We start from the raw sequence: 27270 nt of genomic DNA, 5'->3' as shown, positions 1-27270 counted from the left end.
GCTGAGGCCGGTTCCGGCGCCCGCCCCCTCCCCCGGCGCCCGCCCCCCGCCGCCGCCGCCGCCGCCGCGGGCGCACTAGCCGGTCGCAGTGAAAAGGCGGAGGTGGCGGCCGCTCCGGCTCGGCTCCGGTTCCCAGTGCCTCCCCCGCCGCACCCTCTCCCCGCCTCCTGCACCCGCCAAACTTGATGTGACCCCAGCCCGACGCGGCGGCTGCCCCTCTCACCGCCCCGCGGGCCCCACCGCCACCCGCCCCGCACCCCGGAGCGCACCGCTCACCGCGCCCCTTCCCACCTCCGCGCCCTCCGCGCTCCCTTCCCCTGCCACCCCCTCCCCCGCACCATGAGCAGCCTGAAGCCGGACGGCGAGCACAGCACCAGCACGGGCACGGGCACCGGCACGGGCTCCGGCGGCGGCGCCCTGGAGGAGGAGGTGGGTTCGTGGCCCCGGGCTTGCCGGGCGAAGCGCACGCGGAGGTGGGCGCGGGAGAAGCGAGCGAGGCCTCCCGCGCCGCTCGGGTCAGTCCGGCCATCGCTCCCGGCGCCTTCCCGCCGCTGCCCGTCGCCCGGGAGGAGTCGCCCGTGTCCGGCCGGCGGGGCGTGCGGCCTGGACTGCCCCGCCGGGCGGGCATTGTCTCCCCGCCCTCCCGGGCGCGGGGCGCGCCGGGCGCCGTCCGGGCGTCCCCGCAGTGGGCGAGCGACGCCGCACCCGTCCCAAGCCTGCAGCCCGCGCGCCCCTCGCTCCCACCCGGGACCCGCCTCGCCGCCACCCGGGACCCGCCTCGCCGCCCTCCTCCGAGGCGCACCTCCCGCGTGGGCGCGACCCCGCCTCGGCTGGACGGAGCGGAGCGGGACTAGCGCGGCCTGCGGGGCGGCACCCTCACTCCCTTGCCCTTTCCACCCTGACCCCTCCCGGTGACCTTGGAGGCCTGGGCCGGCCGCCCGGCACCTTAGTTCGTTAGAGCCGTAGTTGTGGGGGTGGGCGGGCTTTCTCCACAGCACTAGAACCTGGGCTTGGCCAGAGGTGAGCCGGCAACTTAATTAGACTTGGGAAGGAGATGACTGAAGACACTCGGTTCCTCCTCCTCTGGGTTTGCCCTGGCAGCCAAGCCAGGACCCCAGAGCTGGCCGGGATGGGGTCCTGCTAGGAGAGGCGACATCATCTCGTTCACCGGCCATATGCTGAAGGCAGGGAGTGTGAGGCGGCTTCATGGAACCGCCAGCAGCTGGCGGTTAATGGGACAGTGAGGAGGATGTGCCTGTGGGATGGGGTGGTGGATAAAAGCCTTGAAGCTATCAGCGAGTAAGGACTGGGAGATAGGCTGGCAGAGACAATAGCTGGTGTGGAAAGGGACAGCTTCGCAGGGCCTGTGGCCTCTGCTGCGTCACTCCAGGGCTGAGAGACCCTTCCTGTGCAGTCCTGTTATGCTTTTGCCCAGGAAACCAAGGCTAGTTATCCACCATGAGCCTCCTTCCCTTGGTCTGGGGGAGAAACCGCAGAGCCCCTGGTGGGGGCTGGTGTCGCTGCCTCCCTTGTGCCGTGGGGTTGGTGCGGAATGATGGTGATGGGGCTGGGCAGGGCTCTGCGCTGCCAGTTCCCACTCTTAGCAATGCAGAGGCCTGCCGCGCCACCACCAATGGCATGACATCTTGAGAATCTGGGTCTGGATCCCTGCTTCTAGGGGGAAGGGAAGAGTTTACAACACTGATGGGTTGCAAGGCGGGCGGACATCTGTCCTCTTGTTGCTGCAGTGTGGTGGGGTTGTTTTGGCCCCTGAAGGCCTTGTCCTTCTTGGACCTTGATGCCCACAGGCCCTTGGCTTTGGGGACCTTAACCCCATCCTGGCTCTACCTGGTTCTTCAGAACCTCCCCTGTCAGTTATAGGAGAGTGACAGGGTTGCTGTTATGTGGGGTATCTGCGGGAACCTCTGTGGGCTGAAACTGGGGGAGGGCAGAGTCTCCTGGGAAGCTGTGTGAGGACCCAGAACCCTACTTCTACTAAAGGGTTGACTTCACGCTGCCTGAGAGTCTGGAGCTGGGCTGCCCCTCAGACCCACTGCCTCCAGCTGGGAAAGGTGAGCTTTGTGTCCAGGCTAGTCTTAAAGCATTTGAGGTTTTGGCCACTCTTTCTAAGTACCTTTTCTGGGAGAGAGGACAGTATCTTCAAAAAGTGGAATCCCTGCTATTCCTTCTTGGGGGTTGAGATGGGCTGCAGCCCTGTGGTGGTTCAGACTGGTACTTGCACAGGGGCATGGGCATGGGCTCACTTTTAGCTGAGGTCCAAACCTAAAGGCCCCTGGGATCTCCTGGAGTTCAGTGTCTGTCTGCTCTGGTCTAGTAAGGGCAAGCACTGCTGCCACCACCAGCACCACCAGCCTTCTGAATAGTGGGCTAAGTAAGAGCCCCTCTGCTGGGGGCTCTGTTGTGGCTTGGTGGCTTCAGCTGGAACTGGACTCCTTCCCTTTAGTTACAGTGCCCTCCAGGAAGTCAGTTCTGCAACCCCTAAGAGCCACCATCTGGAGAATATTCATTGCTGGTGGTTTACTTCCATTGCTAACCCAGGTTGGCACTTCCCAGCGGACTATTAGAGATTAGCTAATAAAGCAAGCCCAGAAAACCAAAGAACCCTGTTGTCCACCATAAGACCTCAATTTCTAAAGATGGTAGTTTGCTGGAGAGGAGGTGTATTTTCATGGTGTTGGGGGTTATCAGTGAGGCTGCTTGTCTTAAACTGTTTTGTATAGCCTTGACTCTCCCTGCTTGCCCACCTTCCCCATGGGTTTTATCCATTTCATATGCATTAGGTTCCTTTTCTGGAGGGGTGGGATAGGGTAGGCATACAGGTGAAAAGGTCTCAGCCTAGGAGATGAGAAGAACTTGCCAGGAAGTGGTGGTATGTTAAATGCAATGGGAGATAAAGGAATATCAGCACGTGGCACTATGGTACCACTGAGAGGTTACTGGTCAGCCTTCTCTGAGATGTGCGTGAGTAGGAGATAGTTAGACCTCAGGGGGTGGACAAGGCATTCCAAGAAGAGGGAATAGCACGCATAAAAGTGGGGGGTGGTGGTTGGTGGAACCACATGGCTTGTTTGGGTAACTACCAGGCATTTGCTATGTTGTAGTGATATTGGAGGCCACATGATGAACTGCCTAATATCTTGTGGTTAGGGAGAAAATGGCATTTTTCTGCCATTTGAAAAGGAGATATGTTCAAAGTTTTGATATCCTTTGAGAGCTAAAGAAGGCAGCAGGGAATAAAGGGGAGGAGCTGAGTGTCCCTTTCAATCTGGAGACTCTACTGTCCCCCAGGTGAGTCTTCGCTGGAGCTAGGGCACCAGGTGAGGTGACATGGCACGACATATGAACCTGCTGTGGCAGGCTTGAGCTGCTGAATCTCATCCCCGAGCATGTCCTGAGTGACTCTGGAGGGGTGCCTAGTTACAGTGTCTCTGGGGAGGGGCAAATGTGTTTTTTTAATTTTGAAAATGGAGACCTTACTTTTATAATGCAATAGGCCCTCCATATCCGTGGGTTCTGCATCAGTAGATTCAACCAACTGTGGATCAAATATATTGTAAAGTAAAAATAAATAATATACGAGACCCCATCTCTACTATAAATAGAAAGAAATTAATTGGCCAACTAATATATATAGAAAAAAATTAGCCGGGTATGGTGGCGCATGCCTGTAGTCCCAGCCACTCGGGAGGCTGAGGCAGGAGGATTGCTTGAGCCCAGGAGTTTGAGGTTGCTGTGAGCTAGTCTGACGCCACGGCACTCACTGTAGCCTGTGCAACAAAGGGAGACTCTGTCTCAAAAAAAAATAATAATAATATAAATTAAAAATAGTGCAACAACTATTTACATAGTATTTCCCTTGTATTTGATATTATTGGTAATCTAGAGATGATTTAAACTATGTGGGAGGATGTTTGTAGGTTATATGCAAATACTATGCCATTTTATATCAGGGACTTGAGCATCCTAGGATTTTGATATTGGGGGAAGCCTGGAACCAGTCCCCATTGGATACCAAGGGCTGACTGTATAAGGTGATAATACTAAGTTACAGTAATTTTTTGAAATCACTTTTTTGAGGTATGATTGACATGCATAAAGCTGTATATAATTAATGTATACAACTCGGACATTAAGTTATAATAACTTTTTTTTTTTGGAGACAGAGTCTTGCTCTGTAGCCCAAGCTGGAGTACAGCGGCTCAGTCATAGCTCTCGGTAGCCTCAAATTCCTGGGCTCAAGCAATCCTCCAGCCTCAGCCTCCAGAGTAGCTGGGACTACAGGTGTGCACCACTATGCCCAGCTAATTTTTCTGTTTTTTGTAAAGACAGAGTCTAGCTGTGTTGCTTAGGTTGGTTTCAAACTCCTGACCTCAAGTGATCCTCTTGCATTGGCCTCTCAGAGTGCTGGAATTATAGGCATGAGCCACCATGCCCCGTGTGAGCCAGTTTCAATTGGGGAAACCCTTGGGAGGGGGAGGGTAGATTATTGATTTGGGGCCATAAGTTTCTAAGAGTTAAGTTTTTGCCAGCCTAATGGTAAGCTGTAGAAAGGCAGGAGTTAGTGGCAACTAGGGGGCTACAGTTTGCCCTGAAGGGCTTGTCCCCTCACTGCCCTCCCACTCCACCCCAGTGGGCTTGGACAGAGCAGCTCGTCCCTAGGGTCCATCGTGTGTCCTCAGAGGGATGTCGGGAAACAGCCAGGTCCCTGGTACCACTGAGAGGCTAGCAGTCAGCTCTTCCTGAGATGTGGGGGTGGAAAAGGCCAGGTTTGAGGCACTCTAGATGAGTGTAAAGGAATTCTGGGATTCAGTGTATAACCTGGGCACTTCTCTTTTTCTTTTACTTGACATCAAAAGCACTTGAAAGAATCTGGACATCTCCGTGCTCTGTCTGCAGGCTTTGAGTATGAGGGAAGGAAGGCTTCTGTGCTTCCAGGGTCTTACGTAGAAGCTGGGCCCAGATAGTTAGATCCAGGCAGATTCTGGAAGGAGGTCAGGTTCCCCTCCTCCGTAGGAGTTGTTGGAGATGTGTTTCCTCTGCTTAAATAATCTAGTGGAGAGGCTGTACTAATAATAGTAAACTGAATGTAGTATTTGTACCAGGACTTGTTCTAAGCACTTTACCATTTTAACTCTTTTTTTTTTTTTTTTTTTGAGAACAGAGTCTTGCTCTGTCCTCCCACCTGGAGTGTAGTGGCATCGTCGTAGCTCATTGCAGCCTCAAACTCCTGGGCTGGAGCGATCTTTCTGCCTCAGCGTCCTGAGTAGCTGCGACTACAGGTGTGCACCACCATGCCCGGCTAATTTTTCTATTTTTAGTAGAGACGAGGTCTTGCTCTTGTTCAGGCTGGTCTTGAACTCCTGACCTCAAGCAATGCTCCCACATTGGCCTCCCAGAGTGCTAGGATTACAGGTGTGAGCCACTGCATCTGGCCCATTTTAACTCTTAACCTTCACAATAGCACTATGAAGTAGTTATGTTATTATCACCATTTTACAAATGAGGAAACTGAGGCACAAAGGGGCTAAGTAACTTTCATGTAGCTATTAAGTGGGGAGGTTGGGATTTGAACCCTGAGTTTGCTCTTAACCAGATAGTATTGCGGTTTTTGGTGAGACTTGGTTGTGGGGGCAGAAAAGGTGTCTGCAGTTACTTTTTGAGGGCTGAGCTTTGAGTGATGCCAGGGTCCCAAGTAGAAGCCCAGAGTCAGAATCCATCCTAGTTTTCCTTGGGGACATCCCAAGTATGGGTGATGGAGCTGTCAGCCTCTGCCAGGAGGAGCATTTTATCACAGATTCTACTTAGAATTGCCATCACATGGGGGTAATAAAAACCAAACTGAGCTAGTTTTATTTTAAATGCTCTACAAACGGCATACTCCTTTATTGTCTGGGGCTCCTTTACTTTTAATCCTTTACTCCTGGGGCTGCCTGCTTTCACACCCCCCTCACTGCCCACTGCTTTGGGCGTCTCAGCTAAAGAAATGGCACTTGCTCTAAAGTGATGCCTGTCATTCTGGGGGGCCGTTCTCTTGGGTCTCCTTGTCTCCTCCTTCCCCGATTTGGGCAGCCCAGCTACTTCACCCGGGAGAGAACCAGCTTCTAAATCCCACTTGGCGGGCGTTTGGATGTGCTGGCTTCCTCTCGTCCCCATTTCCTGGGTGGGGCTGGCAGTGCTGTAAGGACAGGAAGCCGTGAACTGCAGACGCCGAGCCTTTGCTTTGCTCTCCTGCTCCAAACCTGTTTATCCCAATGGGTCTCGAGATAGTCCTGAGAGGTAGAGGAGGAGTTGGTCCCAGCTGCCCTGAGTGCTGAGCTCCTCGTCCAAGATTACCCAGAGCTGAACCACAGTGGGCCTGGCTCAGTGGCCATTAGCCTCTACTGTGGTAGCAGTGACATCTGGTGCTGTGTCAGTTACTCACTCACCCTGGCCATGGCTGCCCCAAGGGGTCCAGCCATGGGGCAGTGGGGCAGAGCCTGTTGCCTACACTTCAGAAACCATCTTGCTGTGAGGGAGGAGCTGGGGACAGCTCACGAGGCTTCATATGCCAGGACCCTGTCCGCTGCCTGCACAGGGACCATCATGGTCTTCTTGCTTTCTGCTTCTTCCTACCTTCCACCCTTGGATGAAAAGAACGCAGTTACCTCAGAGATGTGCCAAGGCTAGATAGGTGGCAGGATTGTGGAGCACTCCCTTCCTGAAGAGTCCGCTGGGGGCTTCTGGAATGCAGCAGGTGCTGGGTGTGGTAAGAGGGTGTGCCCAAGCCCATCTGGCTTGGCCATCGGTCACTCATGGCCCACTGGGCAGAGGCTCTTGGCTGTCAAAAGCTGTCGAGGCTGCACTGGACCCCAGGGAGAAGGGGCAGGACCTGACCTGGCCATGGTATAGGTCTGGAGTCTTTAGCCCCTCCTTGTGATTAGCCACCTCCCTCTCCACAAATGGGCCTTGTGCTTTTATTGGGGGTGGGGAGAGGATACTGGAATAGGACCTGAGACCATTTCTCAGAATCTGTTGCTGCGAAGGCTCCGTGTACCCTCCAGCTTTTGCCTAGACTTGTCCCTGTTATTGAGGTGTGGTTATGGCCATGTCCAGGCACAGCTTGGGATGGAAGGATCCTACTGTGTGACAGGGGAGCTCCAAACCAGAACATGGGTCTCAGAAGCAGCTTCCACCCCTGAACAGAAACCCTCTTCCCACAGGAGCATTATGTTAGGAAACATCTCTCTAGTGGCTCGCATCGTCTGCCCCGGTCAAGTGACAGGACGGGTGGTGAGCTCCATGCTGCATGTTGGCATGTCCTTATGTGGTTTAAAGGTTGGAGGGGTTGATTTAGGAGCTGGCGGGGAGGGGTGTAGGAGTCCCCTAGCCCAGTGCCTTGAATCTAGTCCCTTCTGTGGGGTGTTGTGTGGCAGTGGTGGCAACTGCAATCCTCGCTGTGCACTCAGGCAATAGATCTGTGTTAGCTGACAGCATAGCACCAGAAAGGATGGGGGAGGAGGGTGGACCTGGGAGGCCTCCATGCTGGGGGGCCCAGTGAGCCTTGCCTCTGAAGGCTAAGTCCTGGCTCCTGGCTCTGTCTGGAGCCAGGTGGGAAGCAGGCCCTGCCCCCACCTCAGACAGCCTGCAGAGCAGGCACATGCTCTGTTTGGTCTGGTTCCCTAGATGAGCTGTAGGTCAGTGCACACTGCAGGCTTTGACCAAGTGTGTTCCCAAGGCATTGAGCCTTCTGTTCCTGGGGCTTAGAAGTAGCTTGGAGAATGAGGTCTGAAGCCACCTTATTTAGCACTTTATATATGCTCAGCCCTGTCCCTCCCTTAGAGAACTTTATATTAGCCTAGCTTGTGTCCCCTCACCCCTATAACATAGTTGGGACTCTAGGACACATTGCAGGCTATGGCAAGAGCCCCAAACTTTCCAGGCAACTTGGACTTGACACCTAGCTCTGTCATTAGCCAGCCAGGCACCCGATACCTGAGGTGGTTTCTTCATCTATAAAATGGGGCCCTATTCCTGTTCTACCTGTTACATCAAAGGACTGTTAGCCTCACACACCAATGGTTTGTGTAAAGGAATGAAACTTCAAGTTGCAGCCCCGAATGGGGCCTTGCAGCCAAGCCCTGATAACATGTGATTTGGGGCTGGGGTTAGCAGGGGTAGGCAAGACACTAGAACCCACCCTGAGTCTCGGACTTCTCCACACTGGGTCAGGCTTTGACTTCAGAAAGCTCTGGGGTCAGGTGTCGGCCAGGCGGGAGCTGCCTGGAAGGGCATCCGGGCTGTGTCCTAGCCTGGGTAGCTGAGCAGCCCCAGAGCTCCTTGCCGGAAGCATGGGCAGCACGTCCTGACAGCACGTGGGGCTCTGGGAGCGTGTGTCCAGGTTCACATCCCCTGTCTGGCTGCGTGCTGCTCACTCTCTTTCCCCATGTCCTTGTTCAGCGCCTTATAAGTCCCGGGTCTGCAGGCCGTGTCGCCACATTCCATCCACCTCGCGTCAAGTGGCCCCACTCAGAGGGCCTACTCTTCCCCGGGAGGGGTGAGTAACCGGCTGGTGCCAAGCCCAAGCACAGGACCCAGGCAGGAACACCCCACCCCCCCCGCCCCGCACACACAAACACACGCACAACAAGGAGAAAAACCAGGCAACCAAGACCGCACCGAGGGGTGACTGTCCTGAGGTTTCTGCTCGGCAACCCCGGTGTTGGCCCGGCAGAGACCCCCTCCACTTCCCAGGCCCAGCTAGGTCTAGGGTCCCAGGAGCTGGCTTTTGACTTCTGTCCTCCCCTCTCTTCTCTGTCTCCTCCTTCGCCACTCCCTCTGCCTTCTTGTGGGCAGAAGGAAGCATGGAAGCTCTGAGCAGATGGAGGACAGCGCCCGAGTGTCATCCTTAGAGTCTGGCGTGCAAGAATGTTGGAGTGTGTAGGACCCTGAGACTAGTCCGCCCTCCTCTTGATGGCTGAGGGTGAGGAGGGAAGGCCAGGAAGTCACCTGCCATGGCTGGTGACAGGGCTGAGACTTCAGGCTTCCTGACCATCATTTGAGGCTCTTTTTCTTGTGTTTCCAAGTCTGGTCAGCCAGGTGTTTTCTGGGTGTCTTGGTTCTCAGCGGAGTGTCTTTCCCTTGGGGGAGCCGGATCAGATTTGGGTATGATGATGGCTGGCACAGATTTAAAGAAACACATTCAGTATCTTTGTAACAGTAAAGCTGTGAACTTTATATAATGTAGGCTGCAGCTCATAAACCCCCAAGGTCTGGGCTGGCGGGGATGGCCCGGGGCCTGCTCCAGCTGCCCCACGTCCCCACAGTCAGTGGGCACGGGCTGCTTAGCTGCTGGGCGTTGGCAGTCTGAGGGGCTTTCCTTTGCCCCCTCTGACTGTTCAGGACCCGTCATGACATCATCCAGTGGGACTTCCCCCGCGCCCACACCAGCCTTTTGCAAGGTTCTGTGTCTGCCGTCTCCACCCAAGAGCTGAAGGCCACTTGTTCCTGGGCACACTGGGTCTGAGTGAGTTGGTGTGAGATCAAGGTCTGCAAAAGACCATTTACTCATGAACCTGGGGCACTGGGGCTGCCTCTGACCTGCCTGGTGACTGCAAGCAACTCTCTAGACCCCTGGGTCCTGGTTTCCTCATCTAAAAATAAGGTTCTTCCAGCTCCCATATTCTGTATTTGGGTTGCTGCTGAGGGCTGGGAGTTGGGGAAGGATGTGGGAGGGGCTTATAAGAGGCTTGTTTTTCCCTTTTTAGATTTCCCTCCTCTCCCCACCCCCTTCCCCAAGTAGTGTTTTCCATCCAGATGACACCAGGAGCTCTCTCAGTAAGCAGTGAGTAGGCGGTGTCCCAAGCAAGTGCATTACTTGAACGTTTTGATGGAGTGGACGCTTGAAACAGTTCCTCCTTTCCAGATTGAATCCTAACTTTTAGAGATGCCCGAGGATTGCAAACGATCGGTTTTCAAAAATCATTTTCTCTCTTGTGTAGGATGTTTCTATTGCCTGGAGTAAATTTTCCTGGGTGTGGAAAGTCTCAACCTTTGTGAGGCAGGATTTCCCGAAGTCCAGAGTCTGCCTTGAGGGGAGACTGTTGCCTGGTGGGTCACCTGGGGCTGGGGAAGAGTGGGGAGTGGCTCCGACAATTTCCAGACTCAGCATCCCTGTTGGAGAAGAGTTTGTCCTCTGGCTGGCGGTCCCTGGAGTCCAGGGTCCTGTCTTGGTGATTCCAGGGCAGGGCTTTGACGAAGGCTGTGATTGCCCTTCAGAGTCAAAGGGTGAGGATTTATATCCCGGGCATGCCACTGGCTCTGAAAGCAGTGTTTGCCTTTTCCATCTCTAACAGACGCCAGCGCTTACGGAGCCTGCCCTCTTAGCCATGTTTGAGAAATGGAGTGTTTAATGCTCGGTATAAAGGAGGTCTTTTGTGTCAGAAAGGTTGGGGAGAGTTGGAGCCCTCAACATCGGGTCTGTCCCTCCCCTTGCAGAGGAAGACACACACCTGGTGGGTGTCCAGGCCCCGGCCATGTCTCTGAGCAAGTATTGGGGTCCTCGTTGCCGGGAAGGAGGGCCCCATGGCCGTGGCTCACGGCTGACCCCGAGTCCAATCCCCTCCCTCATGAAGACCTTGCTCAGTGGCTTCCCTTTGTGTTGAGCAGCCGCTGTCCAGGGCAGTGGCCTTTCTTGGGGGGGGGGACAGCTAAATGACAGGTCTGCCCATGGGGGTGTCCAGGGCCAAGAGAGATGTCTGCCTTGGCTGACAGAAGGAGGCTGAGTCCTACCGGGAGGGAAGCCTTTTCCACACAAGCCTGAATTTGTGCTGTTGGGCTGGTGTCTTGGGTATCACTGTCACCTTGCTCCTGGAGGCTTGTTTAGTTTAATCTTTTCTGAAAATCTTTAAACAAATGTCAGTTTGTCTGAAGGAAGAATATCACTGACACACAGATGTGAATGAGTTTATCAGACCCCCTTCTGCCGCCTTCTCTTCTGTTTAAAAAGGGACCCCTTTCCTCTGGGCCGGAGAGGGCTGTGGAGGAAGAAAGAAAACTCGGGTGTTGGCTCATAGCTGACACCCCCTTGTAGGAGAAGGCTGGGTGGCCTTGGGAACAAGGTCCTCTACCACGGAGGGATTCAACAGTGTGGCTGAGAAGCTCCTTCTAAACCTGCTCTTACCTGGAGGGGGCCTCCCTCAGGAGGCAAAGGGGTGGAGAGGTGGTTGGGAGCCCCCAGGCACTCTAGGTCCAGCACTGGTAGGGAGAGAGCCCAAGAACGCACGGGCTTGCAAACAATTGGCCACCAAGACCTAACAAGCCCAGGAAGCCTGCCAGCAAGTGATACCTGTGGGGTAGACTTGGCAGAAAGGGGCTGGGCCCCTCTCCCACCCCCGCCCCCCAGTGACTCTAGAGGGAAGACAGGCAGCAGGACTTGCTTAAGAGAAGAGCAGCCCAGGGAGCCCCTAGAGCCTTGCTGGGCAGGGGCGTGGCTGTGCCAAAAGTTAGTCGGTTCCCCTAGGCAGGCGTGGCGCTGGCCCGGACCCCTAGCTAAGCCGGGTCTGCTCCTGACCTTTGTAGGGGCCACATAGCCATGTCTGGTGTTCCGTATGGCGTCACAACCTTGGCCGAGTTCCTTGTCCATGTGGAACTTGATGCGTCCAGCTGGTTCCAGCAGCAGAGTAGTCGTCAGTGTGCGTCTTCTCTGACTGGGTTCTGAGGATCCTGCATCCATTCCCCACCTCTCCCCGATTACCCGCTCCACCAGCCACACGCCAACTACAGACTTCTTCCACCTGTGCAGAGGACGTGACCGTGGACCTGGCACCATCTGCTGTTACTTGCCGTGAAGATGACCGTTTTGAGAGGGCGGTGGTTGCTCTTCACATTTTAGGACAGGAAGGAGATGATCCCTTGGGGTGCGCAGATACGTCTGCAGCGGGCATGAGTGTGGAAGGAGAGGGGCCCAAGTACATGAGTTTGGTGCCTTCTGGCGGCCTGGGGCTTGTGTGAACCACCCCTTAGGCGTTCTTCAAATGCTTTAAAACATTTTTGTGTGTTGAATTCTTGTGATAAACTTGTGGAATAGGCAGGACACAGGTTCTTTGGTTGATCGTTCCTTCTTTTTTTGTTTTGTTTTATCGAGACAGAGTCTCACTTTGTTGCCCAGGCTAGAGTGAGTGCCGTGGCGTCAGCCTAGCTCACAGCAACCTCAAACTCCTGGGCTCAAGCGATTCTCCTGCCTCAGCCTCCCGAATAGCTGGGACTACAGGCATGCGCCACCATGCCCAGCTAATTTTTTCTTTATCATGCCCGGCTAAATTTTTCTTTATATGTTAGTTGGCCAATTAATTTCTTTCTATTAATAGTAGAGATGGGATCTCGCTCTTGCTCAGGCTGGTTTTGAACTCCTGACCTTGAGCAATCCGCCTGCCTCGGCCTCCCAGAGTGCTAGGATTACAGGTGTGAGCCACCGTGCCCAGCCAATCGTTTCTCCTTGGCATCAGCCAGCTGGTGCCTGAATCCTTGTCTGCATCTAGCCTCTTTCCTGAGTGGCAGGTCCTGTTACCCTGAGTCTGGCACCAGAAAGTGCCATTGGAGGAGTGGTCCCCAAGGCCCACCCAAGACATGAGACTACATGGCCAGGCCTTGAAGAAGTGACTGCATGTGTCTCTGTCCCCCACCATCCCTCGGGGATCCAGGCTGTGCCATCAGCTTGCTTTGCTGCCCTACTCTGAGCCTCAGTCCCCTCATCTGTAAAATGAAAGGGGTTGAAATAGCTGATCTTCGCGGTGCCATTGCCTTCCCTGGGGAAGAGGAAAACTAAAGAATCCAGTGACCACCTAAGGACACCTCACCGCATTCCCAGCTCCAGTCTGACCTGGACCCCACCCAGCCTCACTGCACACGACCTTAATAAATAAACAGCTCATGGGACCTGATGGGTGAGGTCCTCGTGCAGGTAATTGAAACTGAGATTCAGAAAGATGAAGCGAGTTTGTCAGGACAAGCATAAAGCAGGGAAGCAAACTCCAGTTTCACTCACTGTAGCCTGTTCTCTTTGCCATTTATGGCGTTGTTCTGCCACGCGGGGCCACATATGGTCCCCGGCTATGAGCTGCTTCCGTGGAAGGACTGAGGTGTGTAGAGGCAGGGGAGGTCCCAAATGCTGAGGCCTGACTCCAGGCACTTTGCAAGATGGGAACGTTTAGTCTCTAAAGCTTTACGTGGCCAAGGTGAGGGGCTGAGCTCAGACTGGAGGGAACAATGTGAGGCAAGGCAGTTCTTGGGCCAGGAGGACTTCAGAGGGAGGAAAGGGGAGTGAGGAAACAGAGGGTCCTGAGGAGTGGGGGCCCCCTAGCTAAGGACTAGGGGTGGTGTTGTAGGCCAGCGGGCTGCGTGGGCAGCTTGTGGGCACTTGCCAGGGACCTGGAATGGATGGGCTGGGCCGGGCCTGCCGGCTCGGGAGGATGTGCAGGCTCTGGAACCTGCTGTCCTCCAAGTGTGCTGACCAGTGTGTTGAGCTCATGCACGCACCCCCAACCCCGGCTTGCCAGTTTCCCCTTTTTCTGCCCTCATCACTGAGTAGACTCGTTGACAGTCCTTAACCTGCCCATGGGCCTAACGCGCCTGCCGAGGTGCTACTGTCTCCGTCCTCATAGACAGCAGAGTCGGGTGTCTGGTTCTCACCTGACTTTCTTCCTTGGTGAGCTGAGCTGCATGCCCTCGACAAGTTACTGAGCCTTTTTGGGCCTCAGTTTCCCTGTCTACACAAGGGGATGGGCAGGAGGGGCATCATCTGCTAGAGGTTAAGAACCACGGAGAATATTCAGGTCAGACTTGCTGTGACTTAGCCTCCCAGACTCCCCGCAGACAGGGACCCACCACCTAGTCCATAACTGCCTTGACCTCCGCTTGTTCCCTGAGAGGGAGCCAGGGACAGGGTGGGAGCCATAGTATACCTTTTGGACACTTCAGAACCTCAAACATGGAAATCTGAGAAAAAGTGTCATCAGGCAGGGCTTGTAAGGGAGGCTGGAAGTAAGAATCTGAGCTGGGGCTAAGGAATGATCCCCTCTCCTCATCCCTGTCCCCACCCCAGCAGGAAACTGTGCTGAGAACTTGCTGTTGAAGGGGGCCTCTGGGGAGGTCTGGCCAGAAAGGAACCTTTTGAGGAAGGGTTTAAAATTAGCCCTGGTGAAATGTGTGGCCCCTGGGGAGAACTGAAGCAGAGGTTTCTGTGGGGCTGCGTCTCTGACCCGCACCAGGTCCTGCCATCTGGGGAGGAGGGAGAAGGAGGAGGAGCTGATCTAGGCCCACCCAGCAGGGCCCTGGCAGCTCCTGCTTTTCGAGCCCATCCTCTGGGGTGTGGTGCGGGGTAGACCCGGAGCTACCCTGAGGGCTGGGTGCGCAGGTCCTGCCGTGCTTCCCAGGCACCCAAAAGCAGGTGTCACCTCTGCCAGGCTGGATGTGTAGGAGGGAGGCCTGGGTTTTGAGTCCCATGTCTGCTGCCTTTAAAGAGCAAGCCTGTGACCTTGGGCAAGTCACTTCTGTTTGGGGATTTACTTGTACAGTTCAGGGCCCTTATGTGAAAGGGCAGAGGGTGGGGCTGTTGGGTTCTAGAGTCCAGGAGCTCGGTTTAGTCCACCCTGGAGCCTTAGCTGTCTGGTTCTCCCAGGTGCTGCCAGGGACTGGGCACGACTTGGGTATTGGGGGCACAGGGCTGCCAAGGGCTGTGAAATGTGAAGAGCCGTCCCCCCAGGCCTGGGAGCAGACACTGGTAAATGTTGTCTGGTGAGGGGAAGGGCTTGACCGAAGTGGGGAGGTGTCCTCAGTGGCCAGAGATTCTGCTGGGTGTGCTTGGCAAAAACTACATGAGGGAAGAAGAGGGAGTTGTTCTTGTGTGGGTGGCGGCGGTGACGCTGGTAACCTGCAGCTATCTTGGCTGGTTTCCTTTGACAAATTCTTGGCTCTCTTGAGATGCACATGTGTGTTGCGTGTAATTTTGCCTGACACCTCCCCAGATTCCTCATACAAGCCATCGTCTCAAAAAGGCTGTTTTGCCTGGGTTCGACGGGCTGTCGTTAGAACGTGGAGCAAGTTCTTTAGTACCCCCGGAGAAGGATGCGACCTGCTGTGGGCAACTAAATGCTTTCAGGAGTGGCCATGTGGTGGGGTGAGGGTCGTGACCTTTTTCTTAACTCTGCTGTGGGGAGAGGAGACCTGTGCTCGGCTCAGCAGTATGAGATGTGGCCCCAAAAAGAGTCTAGTGTGCAGGGAAGTTCTGCTTGTTCAGAGTTTTCATTATTCAGGAAGCCATGGTTTCAAGATGCGTTTTTAATGGATATAAACTACGGAAAAATCTCCCCTCCCCATCATGATTATTGGCTGATCCAGGCTGGCATCGGGTCTCAGCAGCCAATAAATTAGGTAAGTGGTTCTGCCAGCCCCTCTCCCGGACCTCACCTGCAGTTCAGGAGGTCGGGTTTGGCAGGAGTCACAGGATAGACACCCGGTGTTTGGACTTGGCTTTGCCACCACCTTGCACCCATGTCGAGGGCAAGGCTCAAAACTCACAGCAGCATCTGCCTCTCGAGAAGCTGGCAAGATCGTACTCCTCCTTCAAAACCCAGCAGAAGGGCCGGGCGCTGTGGCTCACGCCTGTAATCCTAGCTCTTGGGAGGCCGAGGCGGGCGGATTGCTCAAGGTCAGGAGTTCGAAACCAGCCTGAGCAAGAGCGAGACCCCGTCTCTACTATAAATAGAAAGAAATTAATTGGCCAACTGATATATATATAAAAAATTAGCCGGGCATGGTGGCGCATGCCTGTAGTCCCAGCTACCCGGGAGGCTGAGGCAGAAGGATCACTCGAGCCCGGGAGTTTGAGGTTGCTGTGAGCTAGGCTGACGCCACGGCACTCACTCTAGCCTGGGCAACAAAGTGAGACTCTGTCTCAAAAAAAAAAAAAAAAAAAAAAAAAAAACCCAGCAGAAGGCCGGGCGCAGTGGCTCACGCCTGTAATCTGGGAGGCCGAGGCGGGAGGATTGCTCGAGATCAGGAGTTCGAAACCAGCCTGAGCAAGAGCGAGACCCCGTCTCTACTATAAATAGAAACAAAATTAATTGGCCAATTAATATATATATAGAAAAAATTAGCCTGGCATGGTGGTGCATGCCTGTAGTCCCAGCTACTCGGGAGGCTGAGGCAGCAGGATTGCTTGAGCCCAGGAGTTTGAGGTTGCTGTGAGCTAGGCTGACGCCACGGCACTCACTCTAGCATGGGCAACAAAGTGAGACTCTGTCTCAAAAAAAAAAAAAAAAAAAGCCCAGCAGAAGTGTTCCATTCCTGACTCCTCACCCATTCCCTGTTCGGTGAATGTTTAGTGCCGTCACCATGCTAGAAGCTGTGCATACAGACAAGAATACAGCATGTCCTCTGCCATCGAAGGGCCTACGTGTAGTGTAGGAGGAGAGAGTTCTGGGCCCTCTGTGGAAATCCTGCCAGAGCATAGTATGGACAGCACTCGTGTTCCCTCTGTGTCCTTGCTTGTCCCCAAGACCAGACAGAGCTTCTCGACCAGGGGTCCATGGGTTGTATCTGAAAAAATGTACGTTTTTACATGTGCATTTTTTTATTTTTTAGGGAAAGGCACTGTAGCTTTCTTCAGATTCTCCGAGGGGTCCCTCATCTGAAAAAGCATCATGCTTGATCTGTACGCTCGTGAAACAGGGCGGGCTCTCTCGTCTTGCCTGTTTGCCTGCGTCTGTGCAGGAGACAGGTGCTTGCTCAGTGACACCTCCAGGGTGAACCTAGAGGAAGGGAGGCACACAGGGCTTTTGGAAAGTTCAGTGCTGTGAAGCTGCTGTTCATTTGCCTCAGTGTCTAAAGGAGGCCCAGGAAATACTGGATTCCTCCGTAAGCTCTGAAAGAAGAGCCCCGTCCTTCCGTCCAACTTGGCCCTGACCACTGTGGTCTCTGTCCCCAGGTCCGGACGCTGTTTGTCAGCGGCCTCCCTGTGGACATTAAACCCAGAGAACTCTACCTGCTCTTCCGGCCATTCAAGGTGAGTCAGGACCTGGCTGTCCACGGGGCAGAGCCTAGGGCTGGAGAGAAGCAACAGGGGTGAATCTCTGACCCGTACGGGGGTGGCGGGAAGATGCGGGAAAGTGAATCAGAAACCGTGCGCACGGGCCTGGCTCTCTGTCCTGGTTGTGCTGATTCACGTGCTGCCTCTGCCACCCGCTTAGCCCTCCCGGGCCTGTTTCCTCGTCTGTAAAGACAGTAAAGGCTCTTTAAATAGACGTGGCCATATAAGGACTCTTTGAGATTCAGTGTAGCCTTTTCAGTTTGCAGATGAGAAAACTTGTAAGGTCTGTGGTCCGGGATTACAAGTTAGTGGAGCAAACGGGAGTTTATGCATGAAATGATGAGTGCTGCCGCGTGATGGCCAGCCCGCGTGCTAGGCCATGTGGCTAAGAACATGGGGCGCTGGCGGTCAGGGTGGGCTGACTCTGGGGGGAGGAGGGTGAGAATGATACAGGGGAGCACTGAGCAAAGGTAGGGCTGGTGGGGGGGCAGTGCTGCGCTAGCACAGCAAAGGCGTCTGACCTTCCCGTAACAGCCACCTCTCTCCACAGGGGTATGAAGGGTCTCTGATCAAGCTCACTGCAAGACAGGTAATTGTCCCTGGTTTTTCTTCCTCCCAGCCCGGACTGACTGCTGAGCTTGGAACTGCGGCCTGTTAACTCTTCCCTAATCTTGAGGCATCTGGCAGCAGAGACTGCCTCCCTGCTATCCTGGGCTGAAGAACGGGTGGCCTGGCCTCTGCAGGGCCCACTGCCTCTCTACCAACCGTCCAAGCCCAGGCAGCCCCTCGTCCTCCCCGTCTGGCCCGTAGGAATCTGGGAGCCACCGCCTGGCCCTGTGGCTGGGAACGGTAGCGATGGTAGCTGAGCTCTGCCTCCTGAAGGAAGCCAGGGCCCTCTGGGGTCTAAGCTGATCCTTGGCAAAATGAAGTCGGAGAAGTTTTCAGCCTGCTGCTCTTTGATTGAACCCAGAGCCTTCCTGTGCCCTTGATACATGGGTGTCCCCTTTGTTGCCAGGGAAAACACTGGAACTTAATTCTTAATTATCTACATACATTTAAAAAGACTTTTACTGAAAAGGCGATGTTTAATTCAGTGGACGAAGGCTCTGTTGGCATCACTTCCCACAGTGTGTTCCCAGGAGGGAGACTCCACTCGGTGCATGTCAACCTGCTGCTCCGGCTGAATGAGGGAGGGTGCGGGCGAGGGTTTTTGTTGTTGTTTTTGCTTTTTCATTCTCTGTTCTCGTCAGCAGAACAAATACTATTTGCACTTAGGTGATGCTCCTTTTGATTTGTTTTGGAGGGAGAGATGGAATCTGGGAGAGATGCAAGGGTGTTCTCTCTTTTTCCTACTAGCCTGTTGGTTTTGTGATCTTTGACAGCCGGGCAGGAGCAGAAGTGGCCAAGAATGCGTTGAATGTGAGTAGGCGGAGAACGATCTCCCTCTGACCCACAGACCTTAGGCAATGGGCGTCCAGATGGACCTTATTCCCCAGCCGTCCCCGGGCAGAGTCCCCGGCTGCACCGTCTGTGCCAAATGCCGTTACTCACATGCCCCGAGCAGTGTTCCTGCTACTGCTGGGGCAGGTCTTTCAGGCAAGCTTGTTTCTGGGGCCCTTCTATGCCCACTGCAGTCTGGGTCCCACAGGGTAAGGCTTTCTCTGTCTTTCCTTCCTGTGTAGGGTATTCGCTTCGATCCTGAGAACCCACAGACCCTGAGGCTAGAGTTTGCCAAAGCCAACACCAAAATGGCCAAGAGCAAGCTAATGGCAACACCAAATCCCAGCAATGTGCACCCTGCCCTAGGAGCACACTTCATCGCACGGGACCCCTGTGAGTAGCACTCGGAGCCGCCTTCTCCTGCCCTTTGACTTGGCCCAGGCTGGCCGGCCCTAGTGTAGTTTTGCACAGAGCAGACAGGTTCTTCTTGAGGGGCTCAGTCCTGCACATCTGCCCCTTTTCTTGCTGCTGCATCCACAGCTGCCCATCTCAGACTTGAGGCTTCCTTCCTCCCCATGGCCTTTCCCGAGCTCCTGAGCTATCGGGCTGCTCAGCCTTCCTGAAGGCTTCTCTGATTTCTCTCGGTGAGATGGGCTGATGCCCACCGGAGAGCTTCTTGAAGCAGACAGGATGCTCACCATGCCAGACCAAGTTCATACCACACTTCCTTCCCTGGTTTCAGGGTCTTGGGGTGGGGGTGGCGGTTCTTGGCTCGGTGGGCACTTAGGGCTCAACTGTAGTGCTGGGCTTCTCTGTTTGGAAGAGGAGACCAGTGTTCTGACGACAGAGGCCATTGTCTCCCACTACAGATGACCTGATGGGGGCTGCTCTGATCCCTGCATCCCCAGAGGCCTGGGCCCCCTACCCTCTGTACACCACGGAGCTGACCCCAGCCATCTCCCACGCTGCATTCACCTACCCAGCTGCCACTGCCGCCGCCGCTGCCCTCCATGCTCAGGTGAGCGCCTTTGGCGGGGAAGAACGAGGGCTTCAAGCCAGCCGGACTTTTACCTGCCTGGCAAGTGGGCCATTGCTGTCCCAGAGCTGCCACAGAATGTTGTCTTTCTGGTGGTTTGAAAGCTGAGGTCCCAGGGACCTGATGGGGGAGGGAGCAGAGGAGAGCCACAAGGCCCCTTGGAGGCAGAATGCAGCGAGTGCAGGGACAGACCAGCCCTGGTTGGGCTGCCCCTGAGCACCATGATTCATGTCCCAACCTGCGTATGGTCTCCAGAGCCAGACCACTTGCCTCCGCCTCTTTCTGTCTTCATGACTTCAAACTTTTTAAGATTTCTGCATCTTGATTCTTACTTATCTGGAAAACGGGAAGAAAATGTAGGCCGGGCGTGGTGGCTCACGCCTGTAATCCTAGCACTCTGGGAGGCCAAGGCTGGTGGATTGCTGGAGGTCAGGAGTTCGAAACCAGCCTGAGCAAGAGTGAGACCCCCGTCTCTACCATAAATAGAAGGAAATTAATTAGCCAACTAATATATATAGAAAAAATTAGCCAGGCATGGTGGCACATGCCTGTAGTCCCAGCTACTCGGGAGGCTGAGGCAGGAGGATCGCTTGAGCCCAGGAGTTTGAGGTTGCTGTGAGCTAGGCTAACACCAGGGCATTCACTGTAGCCTGGGCAACAAAGTGAGACTCTGTCTCCCAAAAAAAAAAATAAATAAAATAAAGGAAGAAAATGTAATCTGCTTTAGGGTCATGGTGAGAATGAGATGTTCAGACCTGTGAGGTGCTGTGTGAGTGCTGGAACTGTACCTGGAACGTGCGGAGGGCTCCTTGGGTATCTGCTCTAGTTTCCATGCAGGCTGGATGCTGGCCACTGTGAGCCTGTTCTGGGGCAGGAAGAGAGGGAGGGTGAGAGCTGGGCCAGGAGGGCTCTGGGCCCCATGCCAGGCCAGGTGCTTGAGGGGCAGGCAGGTCAGAGCCCGACCCCTGGCCACACCGGTGTTTCCTCTGATCTGACTCTGCCAGGAACACAGGCCCCAGGTGCTCACTGTGGGTGGGGGGTGGGCAGATGCTTCACAGTGGTGATAACAGGACACTGCCCAGGAAGAGGCCAGGCAGCCACAGGAGCAGGGCTGAGGGGCAGCCTCGAGCCCACCTCAGCCTCTGATCAGCCTAGTGGCTGAGAGCTGAGCCTGGGGCCCAGCGGCCCAGCCAGGGAGTGCTGTTCTGTGAGAGGGAGGGAGCTGAGGTTGTTGTGACCTGGCCTGGCCTGGCCAGTGGGAGGGGCCCCGGGAGGGAAGGGAGCATTCACAGGATGCAGAAGCTGGAGATGGGAGGAGGCTGGCTCCCTGCCTGCAGCCCAGTGCACATCCATGTTCAGGCCTGACTAGGGACTTAGAGACATCTGGGTTCACCTAGTTCCAAGGTGAGACGTTCAAATCCAGAGGCAACTCCCTTAGCAAAGCATTTTCCCCATCAGGGGAACCCTCCCTGGCCACAGCAATGTTCAGTTGTACTGAAGTGCTTTTCCCCAACTGAACACCACAGATGAGCCGGAAGACTGACAGGTGGTAAAGATCTTCCCCTGGAGGGTACTTACTGCAAACAGTTCTGTGGCTGGAACAGAGCAGGGAACGGGAGCCTGTCCATCTTGGACCTGAGCAGTTACTCTGGGCCACATGGGGTGGGTCTAACTGCAGGGGCCCCCTGAGGCACCTGGTGGGATCACAGGTTCCTCTCTCCCCTCCCTCACCTCTGACCCTAGCTTAGCCACAGTCAGCTACAAGATCTTCCCCTCTGGGCCCGGCTCTAACCTCCATGTGGACGGCTGGGCCCTCCTGGTATCTTCCTTCTCAGTTTTCTCCCACCCTATCCAGGTCTGCAGCTATGCAAGTCCTGGTTCTGTGTTGCACACACCTGTATGACCTTGGGCAAGTTACTTAATCTCTCTGTGTCTTTGTAAAATGGTGACAATAGTACCTACCCCTGGGGCTGTTGTTAGCCTGGTAGCCAGAGAAAGTGCTATAGAAGTGCAGATGATCATGATTGTTATTTAATGCCATTATTGTCTGGGTTCCCCAGAGTCCTCTCTGAGGCTGCAGTTCTCCTAGTGCCTGAGTTCCTGCCTTGTGGCCTTGCCCCGGGACTGAACTGGAGTGGAGGCCACTCCAAAGGACAGTGGCGAGTTATTGGGTGGGGTGGGGGGTGGGGAGGCAGACTAATGGCAAGAGATTAGACCAGGCTAGGCTATCATAAGTTCTGTGCTGGCTACTCAAACTATCTCGACATCCGTTTTCTGAACAAGTGAAATGAGCTGTTGGGGCCAAATGCGGTAATATGCATGAGAGCATTTTCCAAGGAATAACACCTTCTCTTTTCCTTCCAAGAGTCCCTTCCTGACTCCCAACAGTGCTGTCCCAGAGATGGAGGCTTAAAGCATCTACATAAAGGAAGTAGACATTATTGATCCTAAATGGATTGTTCTGAACCCAGAGGACCAATAGAAAGACTGAGTTTTTCCCGTGCCTGGGGGCAAGGGTGAGGGGCTGAGAACCAGGACCTTTCTCTACCCCAAGGTGTGCACCTGGACTGCAGGCCTGAGCCCAAGTCTTCACGGCCATGTGGCTGCGGGGACCAACCCTGTAGTAAGAGACTTGGAGGTCATTCAGTCCCACTGCATCTTGGCACGAGGCCATCCTGCTCAGCCCTCTTATCCTCTTGATAGAATCTCCCCCTTTCAGAGGGAGAGGCATGAAAGCAGGTGTAGATAACCCACAGGGATGGTGCCTGCAAGCAGGGATTCTGTCACTTCTTGCATCCCCAGTCCTCCCAGGCTGGATTTTGTTTCCATTTCATCCTGAGGAGATGGGCGTCTTTCCTGGCTCTTTTGCCCTCTAAGCTTGTTTAGCCCCTTGCTGGTGACCTGAAGCTTACATGAACTCCCTTGCCTTCTTTACTTATCTGCACAGTGGGGGTGAGAATAGCATCCACTTCATACAGTTTTTGTGAGGATTCGATGAACTTGATATATGAAAACTACTTAGACCGCATCTGGCATGTGGTAAGAACCTCATAGGCATTAGCTGTTGTGGGTCTGTATTTATGGGAAAAAAAGGCAGAGTTTTTTCCTTCTCCCTTTGGCTTATCATCCTACTCCCCAGAAAACCACTACTTTCAGTCCTTAGCTTTAGTGTATGTAGTCAGGAGTTGTGTGAATAAATCCATAGGTATGAATCTTTCACAAAAATTACTGTACCTGTTTAATCTTTTTAAAACTTGAATATTAGGACATATTTTTCATGTCCATAAGTACAGGTCTACACGATACCTGCCTGGCTAGTACACCATTGTCCACCTGTGGCCAGCTCCCTGTAGATGGTAAGTCAGGGTTGTTTATGCAGTTCTTTGCTGCTGATAGGCTACACTGCGATTGATGTCCTTGTCTTCACTTCTCTGGGCAGCTCTCCGTGTTTTGTTTTCCTTATGTTAAATTCCTAGAACTAATACAAGGTCAAAGTATAGACTTGCCAGTCTGGGTTAAGTATTGTTTTAATTGGCTTTCTGAGGAGTGAGGCTCTCAGATTTGTTGCTGTTCATATTTCTTCTCATGTAGATTTAGTCCTTTGGCTGCTTCTTAGTATACTTTCTCAGTTAGTCCTCAGATCTGAGTGAGGGCTAAGTTTGTGTCCTGCCCTCTTGGTTTTGAAGCAGTCCTCTTGGAGCCTGGTCATGGTAGCCTGTGGGAGGGCCCCTCAGGAGCCCCTGCTACCTGCTGTGGATAGCTGGAGGCCCTGAAAGGACACTGGCAGCTGCCCACCTGGGCCTGGAAGTCTCCTCTTCAGAGCTGGGCAGGAAGAAGAGATCCAGGAAGAGACATGCTCCTTCTAGAGCAGCAGTCCCCAGCCTTTTTGGCACCAGGGACCAGTTTCATGGAAGACAGTTTTTCCACGGGGGCGTGGGGTGGGCAGAGTTCTGCGGCTCAGTCCCTTAACAGGCCATAGGCCGGTACCAGGCCCCAGACTGGGGTTGGGAACTGCAGTTCTAGAGGACCCAGGCCTATGCCAGGCATCCGAGGGAAATGGAAAAGCAGCCCATCTAAGTGCGTCCTTCTGCGTCGGTGGTGTAGCTATCCTGAGCCCGTAAGTGGGAGCTTCCCTCCACTTTCTCCCCAAGGGGGCATCTGATTCATCTTGGGGGGGGGTTGCTGCTTTGGAGACAGCAGCCACCACAGCACCTTGTGGAGAGAGGTGGGACAGGATCTAGCAGATTCGCTGAGGGAGGCCTTAAGCAGTCACCCAAGGCCTCGGCTTCCCCATTAGTAAAAGAGGGCAAGTGGGAGGCTGCCTGAGTCCCTCTCACTCTGTCATCTGAAGTTCTCCCTTCGTCCGGCCCTGCAGGACACCCAGCCAGTCGGCTGCGTCCTTGCCATGGGGCTGCCCCGCCGGAGGCTGGGTGAAGGGCACGGTCGGGGCTCCCTGAGCTGGACCAAGCCGCAGGCTTCTCTGGTAGCAGCGTTGCTGGTTTCCTCCGAGTCCCTCATGCGGGATGAGTCCTAGGGTCCAGCCAGGCCTCCAGCTGAGAGGGCATCTCATGACTCGGCAAAGGGCAAGAGAAGTTTCCTCCCACGCAGCTGTCAGCCGGGAAGGGAAGGAACCACTTGCAGATGTTCAGGAGGCAGGATAGGAAATACGGCCTGTGAATTTGGACAGCTCAAAGGCTGGAGGAGGCTCCTGGCTCTTTCTGTGTGGAGTGGGGCTCAATTCAGGTGGTTCCTGGGGTCAGCTGTGCCCTGATGACAGCACTGCCACATCCTTGGAGCCCAGGGAAGACCCTAGTGTTGGCTGGGTGGCCTCGGACTGGTCCTGCCAGGTACCCAATATGCTGGCATCTTAGGATAGCCAGCCCTAACTTCCTGCCCGACTCCTGAGAGCATGTGGTAGCTGGAATTCTGTGCTGTATGAAACACCTAGAATTTGGAGGGGCATAGGAGCAAGTTCTTCAGAAGCCTCAGTCGGCCTCTAGACGGCCTGGCATTGTTTGATATCTTCTCTGTTTACCCAGGAGGCAGAAATTCCAGGCAGCCAAGTGGGTAACTGGGTCTGCCTGCTCCAGCCTCAGGGGAGCTGTCCGCATGCCCAGCTTCTGCTCGCTTCCACAGCACTCTCGAGTGCTGTCCCCCCTTCCTAAGGAGACTGAGGGCCCGGCTCTCTGGCTGCTCACTCCTCATGTCCTGTGGTGCCCTGCCAGGTGGCCGGGGGTCAGGCCGGGGCAGACATGCTCCACCACGTGCAGTGGGCAGGCGGCCGTCCCTGCGGTCTTGGCAGCCAGCGTGGCTTGCCTTGCAGGCGACTGGCCCATAGCAGGGAGGGTGCATGTCGTTTTCTTGGCCAGTCTCTGGGAATCCAGCTCTGGGGCCACTGCTCTATGGGGCCTTCTGGCAAGTGTACCAGGGTTTTGGTGGCTGCCAGGCACTGCTGAGGATGATCCAAAGCTGCTACCCACCTACCTGAGGGCTCAGCTGGTAGGTTCCAAACCTCCAGACCTAAGAGGCTTGTAATGGGGGAATGGGAGGGATGGAAGGATCCACACCGGGAGGCATTCAGCTGTGTGTCCTCCATGGCTTCCCCGAAGAATCCTGCAGAGACCCAGGACCACCACGGTCTGGGAGACCACACTGACCTGGGTTTTTAGTGTCTTTACATCCTGCTTCTCACAGCCACCCTTGACTTAATCATCTATCTGATGCTGAGACACAGAGAAGTCGAGCAAAAGTTTATTAGGTTCATTTTCCTACTGATGTTAGGAATTCCGTGCTCTCCCAGTGAGGGGCAGGTTGCCAGCATCAGTGCCCCCGGCTGCAAGGCCCCCCTGGCATAGCGTGGCCCACCTGGATTGGGCTTCCTGGAGAAGAGGATGTCCTCATAGCCTCTCCCCTGCGCCTCTGTCCTCGGAGGAGGGAGATCAGGTGGTGCTTTCCCGTTCTTAGGATGAAGAAACTGGTGCCTAGAGGTGAGTAACTGGCCCAATGTCTGCCAGCCAGTCAGTGACAGAACCAGGACTCGAGCAGGGACACGGAAGGCCGTGTTTTCCAGGCTCCCCGTTGAGGGAAGGGGCGGCACAGCTGGCTCCTGACATTGGCTTCTCTTGCAGGTGCGCTGGTACCCTTCCTCTGATACCACCCAGCAAGGATGGAAGTATCGTCAGTTCTGTTAGTTCTTCAGTAAGTGTCGGCCCTGGAGGCCCAGCTCGAACACTGTGCTAGACTCTGACCTCCTGCAGGGCCGCGGTTCCTCCCCGGCCTGAGTCCTGGGCACTCTCGAGGCCGAGCCCAGAGCCTGTTCCCTGATGGGTCCGCCTGGTTTTGCCTGTTTTTTCCCCTTCTCCTCCTGCCCTGTGACCGCCTGCCACCCACCTGTGCAGCCTCTCCCCGAGGGAAGGCCTGGGGTCAGTCCAGTCCTACACCTCTGCTCATGGCCACCTCTCTCCCCTCCGTCCAGGTCTTGTCACCGGGGAGTTGGTTCTGAAATCTGTATGGTGGTGCCTGAATCGGCACCCTGAGCTTCCACTGCCCCCAGGTGGCCTGTGCAGAGCTGCCACCCTCCAGAGACTGTGAATCTGAAGCCTGACTCAGTGGACTGCTTCCTATTTCCCTTCCCTCCTCCTCCTCAGCCCTGTTCTGCACCCCAATGCCTTTCCCCAAGGCTTCCCAGGAGGATTTGGGGACCTTCCTGCTGGGGCACCCAGATCCAGCCTGGAGCAGCCTCACTGGGACCCACGAGGTCTGACCTCCCGCCCAGACTTGCTTCTGTAGCTCCACCTCCACCAAGGAAACAAGGCGTTTAATTTTGCATGTTTTCTGGCATGAATTAAGACACTTAAACTTGTGTATATGTGAGTGTACAGTTTGTCCTCCCACTGTGTCACCATAGCAACAGGTCCTGGCCATCAGTGGTTTGTCATGCCTGGTCCCTCTCCACCCGCCCCGCACCACCGCTTCAGGGGGGCCCGAGCCCTGTAGCTGGTCCTGGCCCCTGGGGCCTGGTGCCCCCGCCACCCCCACACACTTCAGGCTCCACCACCACCCAGCAAAGGCGTAGTTCTCTCGTTTCAAATCCGGGTCCTCCACTTTCCTCCTCAGATGGGCCAATGATCCTAAGAAAACCCTTTCTCTGCCCACCTCGCTTCCCTCTCCGTCGAGTACCCCGCCCACCTTGCTCCTCGTTCTTTCCAAACCTCGAAACCAACCAAAATGGTGAAGAGTATTTTTGTACCCTGTGTAACAAAATATTTATGCATCATAAAGGATTTTTCATGTGTGTACCATTAATTATTAAAGAGACCTTGTTCGCCCTGTCAGATGAGTTTAATGTTTAGTTTGAGGCATGAAGAAGAAAAGGGTTTCCATTCTTCAGCAAAAGGCTTTGTGTCAGGCGTTAGGTTGAGAGAAATGAAATGAAGGAAAAACTGTGCAATTTTGTTTTGTTTTGTGAGCATATCAGTGCTTTACCTTTAGCTGCAGCTGTGACTGTCTTGCCATTTCAGACTTGGGAGACTAGCTGGCTGTTGCAATTGCTGATCCTGTGAGAATGTGAAACTGGATAATATATGAAATGCAAAATAAAAAAAGTCAAAATGACTGCGCTCAGACCTTTGCTTCCACCTTCCATGGGACGCAGACTGCCACTCCCCGGGCAGACCAGAGGGTGAGAGCTGCAGGGAAGGAAGCAAGGTGG

At 54.7% G+C, this 27270-nt stretch overlaps 1 protein-coding gene across 3 annotated transcripts; it reads left to right on the top strand.

Annotated features, from left to right (window-relative positions):
- The first annotated feature begins 69 nt into the window (after window positions 1–69).
- Window positions 70–27170, top strand: RBPMS2 (RNA binding protein, mRNA processing factor 2). 3 transcript variants are annotated; one of them, XM_020286018.2, is made up of 8 exons: window positions 70–429; window positions 16982–17059; window positions 17634–17672; window positions 18440–18502; window positions 18766–18916; window positions 19393–19541; window positions 25688–25757; window positions 26035–27170. In XM_020286018.2, exons 1-7 carry the CDS (start codon window positions 340–342, stop codon window positions 25748–25750), a joined length of 633 nt encoding a protein of 210 aa, XP_020141607.1. In that variant the 5' UTR covers window positions 70–339; the 3' UTR covers window positions 25751–25757; window positions 26035–27170. The 3 variants fall into 3 exon arrangements, with proteins under 3 accessions (XP_020141607.1, XP_020141606.1, XP_075860593.1); XM_020286017.2 differs by having other exon boundaries at window positions 25688–27170; XM_076004478.1 differs by lacking the exons at window positions 25688–25757; window positions 26035–27170 and having other exon boundaries at window positions 19393–21571.
- Window positions 27171–27270: the final 100 nt, after the last annotated feature.

The sequence above is a fragment of the Microcebus murinus genome, chromosome 6, assembly GCF_040939455.1.
Source record: "Microcebus murinus isolate Inina chromosome 6, M.murinus_Inina_mat1.0, whole genome shotgun sequence".
In the NCBI taxonomy this organism is placed as follows: Eukaryota; Metazoa; Chordata; class Mammalia; order Primates; family Cheirogaleidae; genus Microcebus; species Microcebus murinus.
Note: the sequence above shows the minus strand (reverse complement) of the source record. Positions and strands in the feature narration are given on the sequence as shown.